We start from the raw sequence: 20311 nt of genomic DNA on the forward strand, positions 1-20311 counted from the left end.
TTCATATTCTTACCTGTTGGCAAACCTCCTTAGACTGGCAAAAGCAATTGTCGTGAATGATCAAAATGAAAAATTATTAGCACAAGGACTGCACAAGCTAAAAGTCACAAAACACCTGTAATAAGGCAGCCAGAAAAGCCATGATTTAGCCACAAAATAAAGCTATAAATCTTCAATACTAAACAATATGAAGTAAAGGCACATTGACAAATCGTATATCCTGTGCAAGTGTCTGGTGTTGGATGGACCGTATAAAATGAATGCACTCAGCTGTGTATAAACTTCCTAATGTCTTTCCTCTCTAATATGGTCTTACCTCTGAGGAGGAGAACATGTGAGATTCAGTGCGATATATCCCAATGGGAATTTCTGCACTGGATGAGCACAGTTTCTGGAATAGTCTTCCATATGTCCGGATCCATAAGTCCTCTTCTGTAACCTTCATCTGTTTCAAAAGAGTTCATTAATTGAGGGTGACTACTAGTAGGGCGAATATTATAAAGAAATGTTCGGGTCATATTCCAAACAATAAGAAATTATATTTTGCATTAAGAAAATTAAGCATATTTTCCCCAACTAGCTCATATATACACTATATTGCCAAAAGTATTCGCTCACCCATCCAAATAATTGAATTCAGGTGTTCCAATCACTTCCATGGCCACAGGTGTATAAAATGAAGCACCTAGGCATGCAGACTGCTTCTACAAACATTTGTGAAAGAATGGGCTGCTCTCAGGAGCTCAGTGAATTCCAGCGTGGTACTGTGATAGGATGCCACCTGTGCAACAAGTCCAGTCATGATATTTCCTCGCTACTAAATATTCCACAGACAACTGTCAGTGGTATTATAACAAAGTGGAATCGATTGGGAATGACAGCAACTCAGCCATGAAGTGGTAGGCCACGTAAAATGACAAAGCGGGGTCAGCGGATGCTGAGGCGCATAGTGCGCAGAGGTCGCCAACTTTCTGCAGAGTCAGTCGCTACAGACCTCCAAAGTTCATGTGGCCTTCAGATTAGCTCAAGAACAGTGCGTAGAGAGCTTCATGGAATGGGTTTCCATGGCCGAGCAGCTGCATCCAAGCCATACATCACCAAGTGCAATGCAAAGCGTCGGATGCAGTGGTGTAAAGCACGCCGCCACTGGACTCTAGAGCAGTGGAGACGCGTTCTCTGGAGTGACGAATCACGCTTCTCCATCTGGCAATCTGATGGACGAGTCTGGGTTTGGCGGTTGCCAGGAGAACGGTACTTGTCTGACTGCATTGTGCCAACTGTGAAGTTTGGTGGAGGGGGGATTATGGTGTGGGGTTGTTTTTCAGGAACTGGGCTTGGCCCCTTAGTTCCAGTGAAAGGAACTCTGAATGCTTCAGCATACCAAGAGATTTTGGACAATTCCATGCTCCCAACTTTGTGGGAACAGTTTGGGGATGGCCCCTTCCTGTTCCAACATGACTGCGCACCAGTGCACAAAGCAAGGTCCGTAAAGACATGGATGAGCGAGTTTGGTGTGGAAGAACTTGATTGGCCTGCACAGAGTCCTGACCTCAACCCAATAGAGCACCTTTGGGATGAATTAGAGCGAAGACTGCGAGCCAAGCCTTCTCGTCCAACATCAGTGTCTGACCTCACAAATGCGCTTCTGGAAGAATGGTCAAAAATTCCCATAAACACACTCCTAAACCTTGTGGAAAGCCTTCCCAGAAGAGTTGAAGCTGTTATAGCTGCAAAGGGTGGGCCGACGTCATATTAAACCCTATGGATTAAGAATGCGATGTCACTTAAGTTCATATGCGTCTAAAGGCAGATGAGCGAATACTTTTGGCAATATAGTGTATATATAAACTGTTCTGTTATGAGAGAAAAAAAAAACTCTTATTACTGTAAAACATTATCCTGTCTGGAAACAAAACTTTTATTTTAACATATTTATAAATTAAATTCAATACAATAATTACTACAATGATTATCAAGATATATACTGTTATATCTTAATGAAAAAATAGGCTTCATATTCTTTATGCAAATATTATTTATATTTTTCCCCTTTGAATTTAAGGTGAAATGTGACATATTATGGTGCTTTTGAAGCATATGATTATATCTTTACACCCTCTGCCTCAATTCAACACTACTGATAGCACCAAACAGATTTGTGGTGGTGGAGGTCAAATAACCAGCTTTATGTGCTTTTACTGAAACAATGGCTTGCATAATGTATGTGAAATGACACCACAATTGTGTGGTTCACCAGATATAGTGGCTGGTGATTGTGTGTGGGTGTGCTTTTGTTTGTGGTATACTTACAGCACAGAGGTAGCCAGAGCCTGGGGTGGTGTCTAGACCTAACAAGAGTCTTGCAATGAGAATCATATAGTCCTTCACAAAAGACTAGAGGAGAAATACAAGAGATATAAAAACAAGAACAGTCTCGAGAAAGCACACGTCAGATGATCTCCAGACCTCAAATAATCAATAAAGACTCAGCAGAGACTCAGTGCCTGAGGGCAGCAGTACAGAATCACAACCTACTGCAAATGCCACTAGTAAGGTCCTCTGTTTTTATCTACCTCAGGTATCTTCCTTTATTGTAAGTATTAAATGCTTACAGAATCAAGATAAAAAAAAAAAAATAGCACTGTTTTTGTATTCACTTTCTATACATGGGTAGTTGACAAATTACATGGACATTAAATTTTTTCAACTTCAACATTTGATGTTAAAACGTTATATTTATATATAGAGCAGGGGTCTTCAACCATTTTCAGGCCAAGGACCCCTTGGTGTGTAGACAGATGGAGACGGGACCCCGTTACATATTGTATAAAATTGAGTGTTGTGTTTTATGCCTATAAAAATATGGATGGTAGGCTATCATATTATTGTATGTACATACTTCATGATGTTTACATTGCAAAGCCATTGAAATAATCATTAAATGCTGCCCTGCTGTAAAGACCAGCTAAAACCAGTATAAGCTGGTTGGCTGGTTTTAGCTAGTCAGGCTGGTCAGGCTGGTCTTAGCTGGTCAGGGTGGTCTTAGCTAGTCTCCAAGCCTGACCAGCTAAAAAGTGTTCAAACCCCTTCTGAAACCAGCTAACTGACCAGCAGGGATCTGCAACATTTCCTCCAAAAAGAAAGAAAAAGACAGACTGATAGATAGACAGACAGACAGAAAAACAGACAGACCCTGTCCATGCAGAATAAAACAACTTTTATAAGGTTACTAAAATGGAGATCTCATGTGAGTGATCGAATTTATACATATATTTTAAAATGTCTGTTGATTTCATTGAGTAAACATTTGTAATGAGGAAAACAATGACTGAGTGCACCTTTAATTATGTTGATTTGACACCATCTTATGTGTGTGGAACATCAAGGACCCTGTATGCCAGCTTGATAATCTCAGCGGTAACTAATTATTTACACCAGTCAAGTAAGCTATTGTTGTGAAAGCAGGCTGTCATCTGCTCAACCGTACAGCGCGACCATCGCAAAGCAGACTCATTCTACTCACACGACCCTCCACTGCAGCACTGCTTAACCTGATGTCTGTCAGGCATTGAGCAGCTCGTGATGAGTGGTGGGCGCGCAAAGGATTTGTCCGGGCTGCACGCTTCTGCTGACTAGCGCTGTTTAGTCACACTAAGATTTGGCATGCAGCTGAGAAGGACTTCAACATGTCGATAATTCATACTCCTGCCTCTAGCTGTCGCTCGCGTGCGATTGAGTGATTATTACAAATGCCACCAAGGTGGATCAAACAATCATTTGCAGACCCCCTGCGGAACCACCGCGGACCCCCTGTTGAAGACCCTTGATATAGAATATGTATGAAAGTGGAAGAAAGTATTTAGAGAAAGTATTTACAGTAGATGCTGTAACAGTTCGACATTTCTTTTCGCCATCTTTTAGCTTTTTCTGCAGTTCACTACAGTATAAGGCGAACTTAGTCATTTTTTTTTTGGCAGTTTTTCTTGGACTTATACTGATACCTATCAGTGTGGATGCAGCATCCCACAGAAGTTTTCAGTTACCATGTCATTGTAGAAATGCGCTATTCACAGTCAGTTATGATTAATTTACTATGCATTTTAAAGTGTCCAATAACAGGAGAGGTTGGTGAAATGAATGAATAGTATGCAGTGTTGGGTAGACTTCTTCTGAAATTTATTGATTACAAATTACACAACAAAAAACTGCAAACAGTAACGCAATCTTTTAAATAACACTTTTTAGGTAATCTAATCTGATTACTTTTGGATAACCTATTGCATGTTTTGATAAAAATCTAATTAAGACCGATGATAATGTAATCTAAATGCAATCATGTAATCTCTGAAGTAACTACTATGATCACACACATTTAAATGTAATCTAATTAAATGTACTTAATTTGTGCATCTGGTTATGTAATCTAGATTACATGTACTCTCCAACACTGATATTATGCAGTTGGTCATGTGGTCTTAACATGTTGGCCCCCATGAGGTGACCCACTCCATGTAAAATTAAAGCTTTTATTAGACTACTGATATGCCTGGAGTGTGCATGATTTTAAACATATATTTCAAAACTGCTATTCATTACTCTGTGTAAAACATTTTTTAAAGAGTGCAAAATTTAGTAGTACACTTTTAAATGGTCCAGCGGTGTGACAAATTAATTTTTAATAGTATGAATATTCCCTGTAGTCTCTCAGTTAATAGCTGCATTTACAAGTATTATACATGTCATGTCAAAAACCCACATAAAGTGCACAAATATACTGTATAATACTTATGCCTATATTTTAAGTACCACAAGAAGGCGCACAACTTTGGAAATTTGTAGAATTTGTACTGGTATCTGATCTTCATCTGTACCTACCTGGTAAAGGAGAGTATCCAGCATACTAATACTGAATACTCTGCCTGCAGCAAATGGGAGCCGGAACATGAATGCCAGATTAGAGCCCTTATCTCTCTCTATCTGAAAAAAGGGGAAAAAGATCACAAAAAAAAGATTTATGTGTCTTTCCACTGTTTCATTATCTGAAATAGAACCATCTGGCAATTTGTGGAGTATTTTCATCTAGTTGAAGCATTCCTCCACAAATACATCACATTTATGCATCACTCGAAGAGATTTAATGGACCATATCTTACAGTAATTAATTTTTAGCATCCAAGCAAAATGACATAAACTCCAAATTTTTTGAAACAGTGTTATGATTAGGCATGTTGGTTAAAGTAGTTAAACTGTTCACTGGCAAGATAATTATATGTAGGTCAAATAGCTAAAACAAACAAGGTTGTTAAGATATGAGACCTTTTCAAGCTTGGAGAGAGCCAGGGAGTAGCAGTCTTTGGCACGAAACTGCATAAATCTCATATTAGAAGGATGGGTTAGCTCAGTGATTATGCTGAGACTAGGGAACAACCTAGCAGAGGATAGAATAACAGGAGAACAATGAAGAAAAATGAGGTTAGGGGGGAAACCACACAGAATCAAGCCAACAATATAATTAATTCCCAAAGGAATTATATTTTTTCCAGCTAGTGCTGAAAAAGACATCAGTCTGAAGAGAAATAGAACCAATATGCTTGAGTTAATTGATGTTTGAGGGTAAATGTACCTGAACATGGTCTGCACGTTGACTATGGTTTTAGCATCTGCCATGTAGTCTTCCTCTGCACTCATAGTGCTCTCCTTATCCACAACTACTAGGTTATCAGCATAGATGATCCCACACTGTAGCAGGTTATCCAAACTATGATAGAAACCAACACAAACTAAGAGCTCAGACTGGCCTTAAAACAAGGGACCATTTCATTCAGACGCAAAATGTATATCTTTTGGTCACATTCACATTAATCATGCACTCGTAAACACGTATTTGTACATAAAACCTGCATGCAATTGTTTAATAAAATCATGTTTCATTAACATTTTCTGCGCACACAAGTGCACTTGTATGCAGTTATTGGTGAATGAGACCCATTGTCTTACTACAGATTTAAATATTTAAAGACACCTACTTGTCTATGGTACCAGCCATGTAGTACACCATAGGGAAACAGCAGATGGCCTCTAGAAAATGATTATCAGGCCTGGAAATGCAAAAATAATGATTGAAGTATGGAAATATCCACCTAGTGCTTCTACAAAATGTATATTCAGGTAATTGCAAATTGGCTTTTAAAACACCTCAGAGTTGCCATGGAAACACTGAGGCAACAATCTACAATGTGAAGAATTGTTTAAATAATCCACCATTACTGAAACAAAGCACATCTGGAGCATAATGAACAAAATAATATCATTTTGAAAGCATTTACAGCTGTAAGAAAACACATACGATTTTCATGTATTGTACAAAATGTGTAAAAAGTTAATTTTGTTATTATTATGAAGATAAGCCTCTAGACAAATTTTAAAGCTAGTCGTGATGTCAAGTTCAGTAGTAAAGTCATGTTAGCAAGAAATCCTACTGACTATTGAAGTCAAAAGAGTGAAAACATGCAATGGCAGCTAATTTTGTTAAATTATGAGCCTTACTCATAATTATTAACAGTAACATGCCGCAAAAATAGGATGAGGCAGCTCACTCACGGATTATCCAACAGCAGCACAATGGGATTCAGTTCTTTCCTGGGTCGGTAATAGGCACGCAGCGGCACTATGAAGTTGTACAAGCCATTCCCCGCTGTCTCAGCAGAAACAATGATCAACTTGTTCTTGAAGCCATATGCCTTGGCATCTTCAAAACTATTATGGTGACAACCCTGGATCAAAATAATAATTTTACAGAGTAAAACTCTTGAAGGACTGTAAAATATTATACACATATCAGCTTTAAATGAACTAAAAGTAGCTGGTGCATTTTTGGGCTGCCGCCCACAATTTTTCAAACTCAAATTTAAAAGCATAATTCACACATACATTCACACATACTGTGGACTAACTGCAATATCATTTTCAGAGAACCCCCCCCCCCCCAAATACAATTTATTATTAATAAATAATATTGTATGTGTTTATAATCTTATGATAAACAGAATTTTTTTTTTTTTTTGTCCTAACTTTGTAAACATGTAATTCTGGTTCTGTTCACTTTACCTCACTTTGAAAAGTCTCATTTTATTCCACTAGACAGCAGCAAGCACTAGAAAAAATTTGTTTTCTCTCTCACATTCCATCACAGTATACAGATCTGAAATGTAGGTGGCACTCTAATGCATTTTACCCCTCACATATGTGCTCGTCCATAGACTTTCAGTCTAATTTTCAGTTCAAGCACCACCCTTGTTTCATTGAATATCTTGGCCTCTGAGTGGACTAGAAGCTCAATCTAGATGTCATTAGAAAGCTGAGATCCACCCCTTTGCGATGATATAACATTGTAACATCAATAATCGAAACATTTTTTCTGATGATTTGTTTTGCATGCTTTTCCTGCTGGGTTGCACATTTTGTTCTGGACATCTAAGATATAACATCGGATTATTCAGCCAAGCAAGCTCACAGAGAAGTAAAGAATGGCTAATATTTTAGAAAACTCACTAAAGAAAAAGCAGATATAACATTTTTGGGTACACGGGGCTTAAAGCTGCAGTTATTGGAGCATAAAAGTATTTGATGACTTACAGAAAACATATTCCACTTTCATTCTTTTGAAAATCTCTCAAACTGTGGTATTAGGGCAACAAAATTAACTATACAGTCACATTTCTGAGAATGACAGAAATTCATTTGATATATGACTTTTCCATATAGGTGCTATGTGAAGGACATTTATTATCATATAATATTTATACCCATTACATCTAGAGGGTGCTAATTTTCAACGTGAATGATTTGAGGCCTTATTTTGTTATTTTAAGTAACATAAATGCAGAAGTGATGGTTATCTCTGAAAAGTTCAGATTCTAAGCTTTCAAATGATACCTCAAATGCCTTATTATATGAATATGGAGACTTTTTTTGTTTTTGTTTTGATTTTCTCCCCTTTTCTCCCCAATTTGGAATGCCCAATACCCAATGCGCTCTAAGTCCTCGTGGTGGCGTAGTGACTCGCCTCAATCCGGGTGGAGGAGGGTGAATCTCAGTTGCCTCTGTGTCTGAGACAGTCAGTCCGCGCATCTTATAGTCCGCGGAGACATAGCGTGTGTGGAGGCTTCACGCTATTCTCCATGGCATCCACGCACAACTCACCATGCGCCCCACTGAGAGTGAGAACCACATTATAGCGACCACGAGGAGGTTACCCCATATGACTCTACCCTCCATAGCAACCGGGCCAGTTTGGTTGCTTAGGACAGAGGTTCTCAACTTCTTTTGCTTCAGGACCCAGATTTTACATTGGAAATCAAGTGGCGACTCACCATAGTAAAAACATAACCTTTATTTAATGTATCCTGGGTTGCATTTCCTTTATGTTGTATAGTTTTGTTCATGGTTTTAAAGTACAAGGACATGCATCAAGTGACATTATTTTTGTTGTTGACGTCAACAACAAAAGCGACAGGAAGTTTTCTCTCCCCCCTTTTACAAACTGAAGAGCATATTTACTTATATGAACCCATTCTTATCCCGTTTGTTTCCTAATTTCAAACATAATTCAAACAGAACATACATATTACACAAGAGGAAAGGCTCCTCATTACCATGGTTAGGTCAGTGTAGCTAGTCTTAAATAATAGTAATAATAATAACAAATTATAGTATTTATGAAAAAATAAATACTAGCTGAAACACTTGCCTACTGTTTGAGAGATTCGACTTGACTTCATCTGTAATGCTTTAAATTAGAAAAGTCTCACTAAAATTTAAATTGGTCACGTCAGTTTTGAGGTCTGCGCTCCGCAGTATCGAGGGAAGTCCGGTTGTTGCATGCGGGCGCCAAAGAGAAGAGCAGATCATGATTGTGAGCTGGTTCCATTACACTCGTGCGAAAGTGCAGATGAGAAGCCTTTAGCAGTCCTAAATAGGCTATCACTTGTGCGGCCACCAAAAAATCTTCAATGAGAGAACCATGGCATTGTTCTTTCCCTGCTGTCTGCGACCCAGTCCGAATAGACCTGCGACCCACTTTTGGGTCGCGACCCACCAGTTGAGAAACACTGGCTTAGGAGACCTGGCTGGAGTCACTCAGCAAACCCTGGATTTGAACTCATGACTCCAGGGGTGATAGTCAGCGTCTTTACTTGCTGAGCTACCCAGGCCCTGTATATGTAAACTAAACGAACAATGGACGATGGCGAACCGGGTGGAAGATGCAGTAAGAGTGTTTGGGAAACCTGTTGTCATTCTTCAATCATTATTTTTGCAATTCCGCTTAGTGCCACTAGTGGCTCCGAAATTACACACTTCACCTTTAGGGTGCTTCTTGAACACATTCCTCATTCATATTAAATATGACATGGCTGACAATGGAATGGTCTAACTCTCTCTAGTATTTCAAGATGAATTAAACGAGTTCTACACTCACCTTGTCAAGTCGCAGGCAACAAAATGGTGCCTTTTGCTGCAAAAGGTGACAAAGTGTTGGGGAGCTTCCAATATAAGGAGAGTTAGGAGGATAGCCTTTAATGCACCTTGAAAACAAAAGGATACACACACAATGTCTTACAAATTAAACAAATATCTAGATTTAATGCTCAGCACAAAAATGAACCCCTTCTATAACAATTAATCAACAAAGGCTTTTCCCCCTGAGAGCATTATATGTTGAAGATCAGTAGAGGGCATTGTTGTCATACTGAACACATGAGGGAGTGAGAGTGAGGGAGAGTGCATGTCTCCTCTTGCTTTGACTGACATTAGCAAATGCTGTATATTGTGAAACATGACTGCAGACAGACAGGTTGCCTCTAATATGGTTAAGTTTCATCTGATCTGTCTTTGATGAAACTTTAAATGCTATGCAATGTAATTAAATAAACTTGAAAATGTGAGTGGCATCTGCTTGTACAAAACTCATCACAATGATGCTAGGATTTTCTGGGAAGTTGCCAGGGCGTTGCTATGTGGTTGCTAAGGTGCTCAGGTTGGTTGCTAGGTGGTTGCATACTGCTCAAAGTCAAAAGAGCTCACCCCAGGATATTCTGGTCCCTGCATGTTGATCGGGTCCCTCCTTCAATCTAAGTGTACTGGATTTTTTAAAGTAAGATATGTAAGATCATTTAGAAAAGTAATACCATAGCTCTCCTCAACAAGAAATATGATTTAAGGTATCATTCGTGTCCTTAGCACAGTGTGGAGTGAGAAATGCACCAAATTTTGTGGTTAAGGGATTTGAAAAATCTTGACTGTGAGTATTGGCAATAATAAGAGTGATGCTTGCCTATTTAATAATTTAAAACCACATTTCAACATTTTTCTCACTCGCTTCTTGGCTTATTACTCAAAGTCAAAAGAGCTCACCCCAGGATATTCTGGTCCCTGCATGTTGATTGGGTCCCTCCTTTAATCTAAGTGTACTGGATTTTTTAAAGTAAGACATGTAAGATCATTTAGAAAAGTAATACCACCGATCTCCTCAACAAGATATATGATTTAAGGTATCATTTGTGTCCTTAGCACAGTGTGGAGTGAGAAATGCACCAAATTTTGTGGTTAAGGGATTTGAAAAATCTTGACCGTGAGTGTTGGCAATAATAATAGTGATGCATGCAACTTCGACTATTTTTTTTTTAAACAGCCAGCAAAAAACAAGACTTTGTTTTTGAATCTTTTTCTCTTAAAGGAATATTCCAGGTTCCATACAAGTTAATCTCAACTGACACCATTTGTTGCATAATGCTGATTACAACAAAAAATAATTTCTACTCATCCCTACTTTTCTTTAATAAAAGCAAAAATCAAGGTTACAGTGAGGTCAATTTTTGGAGGGCTTAAAGGCAGAAATGTGAAGCTTATAATTTTATAAAAACACTAACATTAATTCTTCTGTTAAAACTCATGTATTGTTTGAGCTGTAAAGTTATTTAAATTGCTGTTTACCAAGGTTTACAGCATTATGTCATCATGGCAACAAAGCTGTAAAATAGGATAAAATGTTACACAGAAAAGGTTAGCAAGCAATTTTATCACACTAAAATCATGTTAACAAGCACTTTGTTTACATCTTGTGGCTATACTTCTGAAACAGTGAGTTTTTTAACGTTTACGGATTGGCCCTGTAACCCAGATATGTGCTTTTTTTTTTAAGAAAATGAGGGATGAGACGAAATCAATTTTGGTGGTAAACAACATTATGCCACAAATGCTGTTTCAAAAGTATAACCACAAGATGTAAACATTATATGTGTTAAAGCTGATTTTGGTGTTAAAATACTTTTAATCTATCCCAGCTTAATATGCATAAGCCATTCATATGTTAATTTTCTCTAAAACTGTAAACACTGTGTCTCTGTGGTGCTATGAAAAGTTCCCTGTTTGTTTTGAGCGAGCCTAGACCCTACACAACAATGTAAGATGTTTTGAAAACATTGTTTATTTTTTAAAATCCATTCAGTGGAGCTAGTGTCAAAGAAATTACACACTTTAGCTTTAACAGGATTTAAGGGAACATTCACCCAAAAAATAAAATTCTCTCACCATCATGCCATCCCAGATGTATATGACTTTCTTGATTCTGCTGAACACAAACAAAGATTTTTAGAAGAATATCTCAGCTCTGTAGGTCCATACAATGCAAGTGAATGGCGACCAAAACTTGAAAGCTCCAAAAAGCACATAAAGGTTGCATAAAAGTAATCCATAAGACTACAGTGGTTAAATCCATGTCTTTTGAAGTGATATAAGTGTGGGTGAGAAACAAATAAATAATTAAGTCCTTTTTTGCAATAAATTCTCCTCCCTGCTTAGTAGGTGGCAATATACATGAATAATGTGAATCGGCAAAAACAAAAGAAGAAGCATGTGAAAGTGGAGATTTATAATAAAAAAGGACTTAAATATTGATCTGTTTCTCACCCACACCTATCATATCACTTCTGATGATATGGATTTAACCACTGCAGTCGTACTGATTAATTTTATACTGCCTTTATGTGCTTTTTGGACCTTCAAAGTTCTGGTCACCATTCACTTGCATCATATGTACCTGCAGAGCTGAAATATTCTTCTAAAAATCTTTGTGTTCTGCAGAAGATAGAAATACATACACATCTGGGATGGCATGAGGGTGAGCAGATGATGAGATAATTTTCATTTTGGGGTTGTTATCAGGACACTTTTAAGTGTGATAAAATCACTTACTAACCTTAATTGTGTGAAGTTATATCCAATATTACAATGAAACCCTATAATTCCGGCATTGGATATAACCCCATTCTCTTCTATTGTATGTGCTTTACAGTAAGAGTATTTAAAAAAAAAAAAAGAAATTTTTTTTTATAAACAACGGGCGAGTCTAAATATTTTTATTTTTTTTAGAAATCAACATTATGGCACAAATGCTGTCGATTGAGCTTAACTTGTATTGAACCCAGAATATTCCTTTAAAAAAAAAAAAAAAAAAAAAAAAAACATTACTGTATTTACTCTAAAGCAGGTTCTCCCTCCTCATCTGATTGGTTTGTCTCATCTTCAGAGGGGTCACTAATAAGGTCACAAGGCAGGATAGCAGAGGAGTCTGCAATCTCCAGAACAGGAGCAATGCTAGGTCTGCGACTGCCTGCTCCATTCTCTGCGGGCAGTGCCAGTTTACTGTTGTCCACTGGAGGACCTGGATTCTGCAGGTCTATGGCCACAGTTCCTGCAATGCAAGACAAATGAGCCATGAGAGTGGAGGTTTTATTTTCCTGGGCTGAGGTTAGGGATTGCCTAATGGGATAATTCACTCAAAAATGAAAATCCTGTCATCATTTACTCACCCTCTTGTTATTCTGAATCTGAGTGACTTTCTTCCTTCCGTGGAACACAAAAGGATACATTTTTACGAATGATGATGCTGTTCTTTTTTCCATACAATGAAAATGAATGGTGACTGAGGCTAACATTCTGCCTTACATCTACTGTGCTCTTCAGAAGAAAGAAGGTCACATGTGTTTACAGCAATATGAGAGTGAGTAAATGATGACAGAAATTTTATTTGGGTGAACTATCCCTTTATCAGGACACTTTATCAGGACATTTATAGAGATCCACGAGTAACAAGTGAAAAAAAGTGTATCAAATCTGAACTGTTTCCAGATCTGAAATCTCAATAGCTTCTGTGTTATTTTCAGTGCAGTGGAAACGGCAAAATATGAAATCAGTTTTTGCCAACATGACTCAGAATTTAGGTCAATTCCAGTTCAGCTCGATAAATGGAATGAAAAATTACTGTAAATTACTAGGAAATTGGCAGAGAGATAAAGATGAATGCATAATTTACACATCTCTTTTTTTCAGCACATCTCTTAAACCTGACTGAAATTGACCTTAAACCTGATTTATTGCTTTTTGTGGATGAACACTGATTTGAATACATTTCAAATCAGAGCTTTGCAACCAAAAATGGTTAAGCACAGCATGGTTTAATTTAAAAATACTGCAAGAAAAAGTTCTGAAGAGAAATATTGAGTTACTGTATGCACAAATCTGAGTATCTCTGCAATGTGTAAAAAAAAAAGAAAAGAAAAAAGAGTGAAACTAAAATTGGAATAACTGCTCCTTATGTTGAAAAAGTAACAAGGGATATTTTAAGACATGCAAGTGCAGTTTCCAAGCCAAATTGGGTAAAAATATCCTCCTTCTCTGGGTAAAACAGCTTGCAGGAAAAGAGACTTGACTCGTGAGTTCTTTAAAGTAACGGGAATGAATGGGATACAGAGAAAGATTACTGTAAATGTTCACATTTACACAGACATCGTCTAATGATGTCTTATAATTACACCCTGTCTCTGTTGCTAGGGAAACCATATGCTCAGACTTACCATATGATGTAGACTGATCAACTTCAACAAAGGAAAAACAATGAAAGAAAGTATGTGAATTTTATCATTAGCATGACTTTAATATCCTTCTATATTTTGAAAACTGTTTCCACTACTGCTTCTAAATATTCAATATGTTATTATAACAACATTATAACTAAAAGTGGACACCCACCATATGGCAACACAGCGTTAAACCAGCCCTGCATCTGCACTGATGTAAACAAATTAAACTTGTGCTTAATTAGTGTTATGTTTTTCAAAATGACAACACCGCTAATCTTTAAAACCAACAAAATTTTAAAGCTGGTGTGTAATTTTTCAAAAGTTAAAATATTTTCTCTAATGCCATTTAAAGGGATAGTTCACCTAAAAATTTAAATTCTCTCATAATTTACTCACTGAAAATCTGCTCCGAAAATCAGATAAAGGCAGCATAAAAGTAATCAAAAATAATCTTCAGAAGCGATATGATAGGTTTAGGTGAGATTCAGATCAATATTTAAGTCCTTTTTTTACCATAAATCTCCACTTTCACTTTTACATTCTTAAAGTAAAAGTGAAAGTGGAGATTTAGGGTAAAAAAGGACTTAAATATTGATCTGTTTCTCACTCAAAGTGATTGCATCCTTCAGAAGACATGGATTAAATCACTGGAGTCGTATGGATTACTTTTATGCTGCCTTTATCTGATTTTCAGAGCTTCAAAGGTCTGGTCACCATTCACTAGCATTGTATGGACCAACAGAGCTGAGATATTCTTCTAAAAATCTTTGTTTGTGTTCAGCAGAAGAAAGAAACTCATACACATCTGGAATGGCATGAGGGTGAGTAAATGATCATGATTTTCATTTTTGGGTGAACTGTCCCTTTAATGAGACTAGGGATGTGCCTGAAGCCGAATACCTTATTCGGAAAGGCACGAATAATAACTTCAAAACAAATAACGGATTCATCCGAATAACATAACAGATATTCGTATGACTGATTATCCAAGAAGCTCAAGGATGAAGCAATGCTTTAAATAAACATATCCAATATTTATGAATCTGTGCAGCCAATATTTCTAAAGTGTAAACCTTATGAATGAAAATGTGCAAGGTGTGATTTCAGATCGGATGGGCACGGTCTCGAGTCCATTTGTGGTCTCTTTAATTGTACACGTCAGGAGCTTGTCAAGTGTAACATTAACTAAGATACGGCACCATGTACACTTTCCACTTCTTAAAATGTCTATAATAATGTATCACACGATTCACACGTGATTCTTATGTATTCATTTATAGCCTAAACCTGAGCGCGATGTTAAATTCCTGACCTGAAGTGATGATTTCACGTTGGAGCTCGTCTACATGTATCCATCTCTTAAAGTTGACCATATTTATATCTACATCAGCGATTAAGAAAATTATCTAGTTAAGACTTTGTTCCGAAAAAAAGTTAAAATGCTGCACAAAGGTTTAAATGCTCCATAGAGTAGCTTGTTCATCTATTAGGAACATTCCTCCTTATGTAAAACGAAAAAACTGAAACATGTTCCGTCTTTTTTTTTCTTCTTCTTCTTCTATAAATTGTGGTAAATTTGAGAACGTTAAGTGTTCTTGAACTCTGGAAAGGCGCTACATAAATGAAACATTATTATTATTGTATGACTAAATAATGGTGTCCTATTGTACAAATTCCTGATAATCTTATATGGGACTGTTTGTAGGCTATATTGATTTTATTTTCATTTCTTTTAATGTTTGAATTTGTATTTATTATTCATTGCAAAATGACACCTCCTGCCTCCAGAATAATGAAAAATTCTGATTCATTCAGATATTAATATCAGAAATACCAGGAGAAACCACAATTAACAACATATTACACAGTTAATTTGGCTTACAAATTCAGCTTCATCTGGTAAGAAATAATAATAATAATAATATTTTTTAAATAATTGTATAATAATAATAATAATAATAATAATAATTATTATTATTATTAGGCTATAATTATGAAAAGGCATATACATGTCATATTATACTAATAGAAACTAAATGTAAGAGTGACATTTTAAATATGGGCATTTCTTTTAGTTTTGACGCACTTCCAGTTTAAGCCCCGCCCACACCTGGTTCTATCCAAATACAGAGACAGATACAGATAATTTTGTCATATGAACAGATACAGATACAAATACAGATTGACACCCCTAGCAGAAACAATTATAAGTAAGCCATTTGTGTGTTAATTTTTCTGAAAGGTGTAAACACTGACTGTGGCGCTATCAGCATTAACTCTGTTTGTTTAAGGCCCAACTTTTCTCAAATAATGGTGTGAAATTCATGGTAAACTCTAATGCTCAAAGTAATTAAGTGTATTAATACAAATTACAAATTAGTTTAAATAAATTGACCTTGATGAGTATTTAGAACTTTCTCTTTCTTTTGAGTTCACGAAACTGACACCTTTAAAGGTACACTCAGTAATTCTAATCCAATACACTTTGTCAAATTCTGCAAATATCTCCTCACAGTCTGCTAGCTGTCTGTTCTGTGTGTGGGCTGAAAAGAAATCTAGTATTTGTACACAGCCCCGTACACAGTATTCAGCTGGTCATGTGATTCTAACATGGCAGCCCCCATGTGCGGACCCTCTCCATGTAGAATAAAACAGCTTTTATAAGGTTACTGATATGACTGGAGTCTTCATTTTAATGTGAGTGCTCATGATTTCCAACATATATTACAAAAATACAATTAATGTCTTTAGGAGTTAAACTTTTTTAATGAGGAAAAAATTACTGAGTGCACCTTTAACTGAAACCAGGCAGGGGATTTCTAATTCCCAGCATGCTTTTCATGGCACTCGATAGAGAAAGTAAATGTTAAAATGAAGTGTTATATAGTGTGTCTTTGTGCAAGATGAATGTATAAGGGTGGAGACTTGTTAGTGTTTAATGTTTTGTTGTGTTATTTAGAAGAGTTTCAGTTATGTTTGTGTTTTGGGGGGTTACCATTACGGTGAACAATGGAGCTTGAGCTAAGGTTCAGGACAGGTACAAATTATTAATCTTTTAAATTGCTTTATTGGGCAATCGCTGTGGTAATTAAAGCCAAGTGTTTCCAATTAGCATGCATTTAGCATGCTAGTATTCACAGAACTAGCTACTTTATACGTTAAAATTAACATGTCTAATAGTGATGGGAAGATCGGATAGTTTGGATCTTTGAATCTTGTTAAGCAAAATGAACAAATCTTTATTTGAGTCATTTCGTTCATTTGTCACGTGACAGCTGTATAGGGTCTACAGGAAACAGAAGTGATTGGTTCACCTCCCAACTGGGTCTTCGGATCTGAGTCTTTTGTTCATCTTTCTCGTGACTGCTACTTGGCTCCGCATAGAAGACAGACGATTCGTTCACGAGTGACAAATACTGGTCTCTCATAAATCTGTCTTTTTACAGCTTACAGTTCATTGTGTTGCAGTTATCTGAAATGTGATCAACAAATGTCAGTATGACAGTAAATTACATTTTAAAATCAGAAGAACTATCATGATGAATTATTTTCATGTATTTAGTGCAGGAAATGTTTGCAAGATATTTTCTGCCAAGTGTAATGTTTAAGTAAAATGGTCTAAGATAACTATCAGTAAATTCAAAGGGAAAATCTGTAAGGTATACTTGATTTGGGTCTTCAGTTCACAATAAGGGCATACGAAGGACATAAATCAACAAGGCAATACATCATGAAGGAAAAATAAAATTTATTCAAAATCAGTTCAGTAGTTAAGTAAATAATATGGGGTTTCCTCATAGCAACATATTGTCTGAAAAGAAGAGAAAATGTATTATAAACAGTTTAGGACTGGGCTTCAATTTAAGGCATCTTGCTTTATTAATGTGATTTTTCCCATCATATAGATAAAGTTTAAAGCATTAAATAACTCTTTATTACCAGATTTAATATTAGGAAAAAAACAAAAACAAACAAAAAAACACGACAGAAATATTCTCAAAGTTATAAATTGCAAGAAGTAAAGAAGCTAAAATCTGAGACCATAAACGCTTCTTTAACTGTAAGGGCAAAAATAAAACCTAACTAACCGCTTGTGTTTAAGGAAGGTTGGGAGCAGTGTTGGGTGTAATCCAATTAATACATTTTTAGTCAAAAATAGTAGTGTAGTGCATTGCATTTTAAATTCTTGTAATAAGATTACAGTTACTGACTTTCAATTAATTTTATTACTTTAAAGTACATTATAGTATTATGCTTATTTCTAATGTATTATTTATGTAGAATACATGAATTATGGCCCCGTTAAGAGTCATTGTGAAGGAGAAATGTAAGGTACTGTGTATGACTTGTGTGTAACAATGAACAAAAAAGAAATATAGACATTATTTTGAATTTGTTGAGCAGAAAAGTGTTTTAGAAAGTAACTTAAACGTTAAGTAATGTGATTACTAATTACTTAATAGAAAAAAGTAATAGGATTAAAATGTTTTGAGAAATAATAAGTCACTTGTAATGGATTACAATTTTTAAGTAACTTACCCAACACTGGTAGGGAGTATGAGCTACTTTCTGTTTCCAATACAGAGCCTATGTGGCTGTCACATGTCAAATGAACCAAAGACTCGTACCCGAAGACCCAGTCGGAAGGTGAACTAATAATTTGTTTCCTCTGCAGATCCTATGCGGCTATCACATGAAAAATGAACGAAAGACTTGTACCCGAAGACCCAGTCGGGAGGTGAACTAATTATTTCTGTTTCCTATGTGGCTGTCCCCAACCCTAACGTGTCAAATGAACGAAGCACAAATTATCAATTTTGCGCATATGCGGCCACGACAAAATGAACGAATCACTCTGACACTACTCCTTCTGCCCGAGTCAGTGCCATCAAAATGTATGTAGCTTACTAAACATTTGAACTTTAGAGCAATTAACATGCATGTGTAGAACAAAATCAAAATCTGAAGCTTGGAGTTTATTAACTTAAAATTTTAATGAAATTAGTTTTTGTCACAAGTTGCGTTGGAGAGGATGATGGAGGAGAGGCAAGAGCTGCGATGTATCTATATGCAGGCTTTAATGAAGAAGACGATACAAAACAACGTGGCATGCCATAAACATAATCAACAAACTAACACAAGCTTACACAGACAAGAACTGACAAACAATGAACAAAATTGGAGGGTATATATATACACAAGAACTAATGAGGGGATTGAAGACAGGTGAGGATGATGTGGAACAGCTGGAGGTGATGAGGGCAGTGCACTGTGGGAAATGGAGTCCAGGGGGAAACTTCAAAATAAGAGTCCATGGAGAACACGAGGGAGACAGAACGTGACAGTTTTGAGTTCTGCTCAGTTATTAGGGTTTGCAGTGTTGTGGAAAGACTTCCTGTTAGTCTACACACATGAAAGACTAGACTGTTTAGGTAACCTATTTGCAAACAATCACTATTTTTGCAATTCCACTTGCTGCCACTAGTGGCCCAGAAATTACACACTGCAGCTTTTTGGATTCCACATTAGTTAATATGTCTGATTATCTCTTAGAATTCCACTTTAACAGGTAAACGTTTTATAGTCTGTCATCTCACCCATGCTTGCGATGATGCTCTGCACTGGCAGACGAGAGGGGGCGTCATACACGCCGGTGACCGACAGTCCTTTGCTGTGCTTCTCCTCCTGTTTGAAGATAAAGGCAGAGTTCTCTTCCTTTGTTATGTTGATGTAGTAACAGGTGTCTGTGGCAGCCATGATGTGGCGTGGACCAGGGTTCAGAAGGATGCTCTTATTGTCTTCTCTCTTTGTGCCGATTAAGCAGACACCATATCTAAAAGGAAGATGATTATTGTGTTTTAAGGGAAAAAAGGATGATAAATGAAGCAATAATTTTAATTTTTGTATAAGCAATCCCTTTAATGTACCAAGATATTTAAATATCTTTATTGTGGTGGGTTGTATTTTAGAGTATTGTTAAAAATGGATATCTGTATTTGTACTTATTTTGTGATTTTATCTGATTTTAAACTTCAAACTACAAAAAAAACAAAAACAAAAAAAAACAAATTCTCAATATTTGAGAGTTTATACTGTACATCACTACAGTATAAACCTGTTTTGGGAATTTGACACATTTGATCAAGAGAAAGTATTTAAGGGAAGGGATTATAAATGAATCACTTGGTGAATCTGTCAGATCTGAAAGTAATTGGTTCGCATTTACCACATCTACTCACTTTTTATGTGCATGAAAGGAAGCGTAAGTGAAGCTCTTCCCATCATATTCACCAAAAAACTTGCTGTCCATTAGACGTATGTGATAAACTTCATTCCCAGAGCAACGGCCATAAGTTCTCTGCCACTGTTCTGGAGACATCTGTCCCTCCCTG

At 36.6% G+C, this 20311-nt stretch overlaps 1 protein-coding gene across 5 annotated transcripts in view; it reads right to left on the bottom strand.

The window, feature by feature from the left end:
- The window catches only part of kcnt1b (potassium sodium-activated channel subfamily T member 1b), a 130397-nt gene that overhangs the window by 12449 nt on the left and 97637 nt on the right, over positions 1 to 20311 (bottom strand). For all 5 annotated transcript variants that reach the window (XR_007893651.1, XR_007893650.1, XR_007893653.1 and 2 more), the window contains 12 exons: positions 20159 to 20308; positions 19517 to 19752; positions 12538 to 12751; positions 9479 to 9584; positions 6601 to 6773; positions 6027 to 6098; positions 5624 to 5758; positions 5317 to 5428; positions 4876 to 4977; positions 2311 to 2394; positions 317 to 445; positions 14 to 34 (listed from right to left, as the gene is read on the bottom strand). Coding sequence is in view for 1 of the 5 variants with exons in the window: in XM_051660709.1 (XP_051516669.1) it covers positions 14 to 34; positions 317 to 445; positions 2311 to 2394; positions 4876 to 4977; positions 5317 to 5428; positions 5624 to 5758; positions 6027 to 6098; positions 6601 to 6773; positions 9479 to 9584; positions 12538 to 12751; positions 19517 to 19752; positions 20159 to 20308 (1534 nt within the window). In the remaining 4 variants the exon portion in view is untranslated. The remainder of the gene's footprint in view (positions 1 to 13; positions 35 to 316; positions 446 to 2310; positions 2395 to 4875; positions 4978 to 5316; positions 5429 to 5623; positions 5759 to 6026; positions 6099 to 6600; positions 6774 to 9478; positions 9585 to 12537; positions 12752 to 19516; positions 19753 to 20158; positions 20309 to 20311) is intronic.

Source organism: Myxocyprinus asiaticus, chromosome 3, assembly GCF_019703515.2.
Source record: "Myxocyprinus asiaticus isolate MX2 ecotype Aquarium Trade chromosome 3, UBuf_Myxa_2, whole genome shotgun sequence".
Classification (NCBI taxonomy): Eukaryota; Metazoa; Chordata; class Actinopteri; order Cypriniformes; family Catostomidae; genus Myxocyprinus; species Myxocyprinus asiaticus.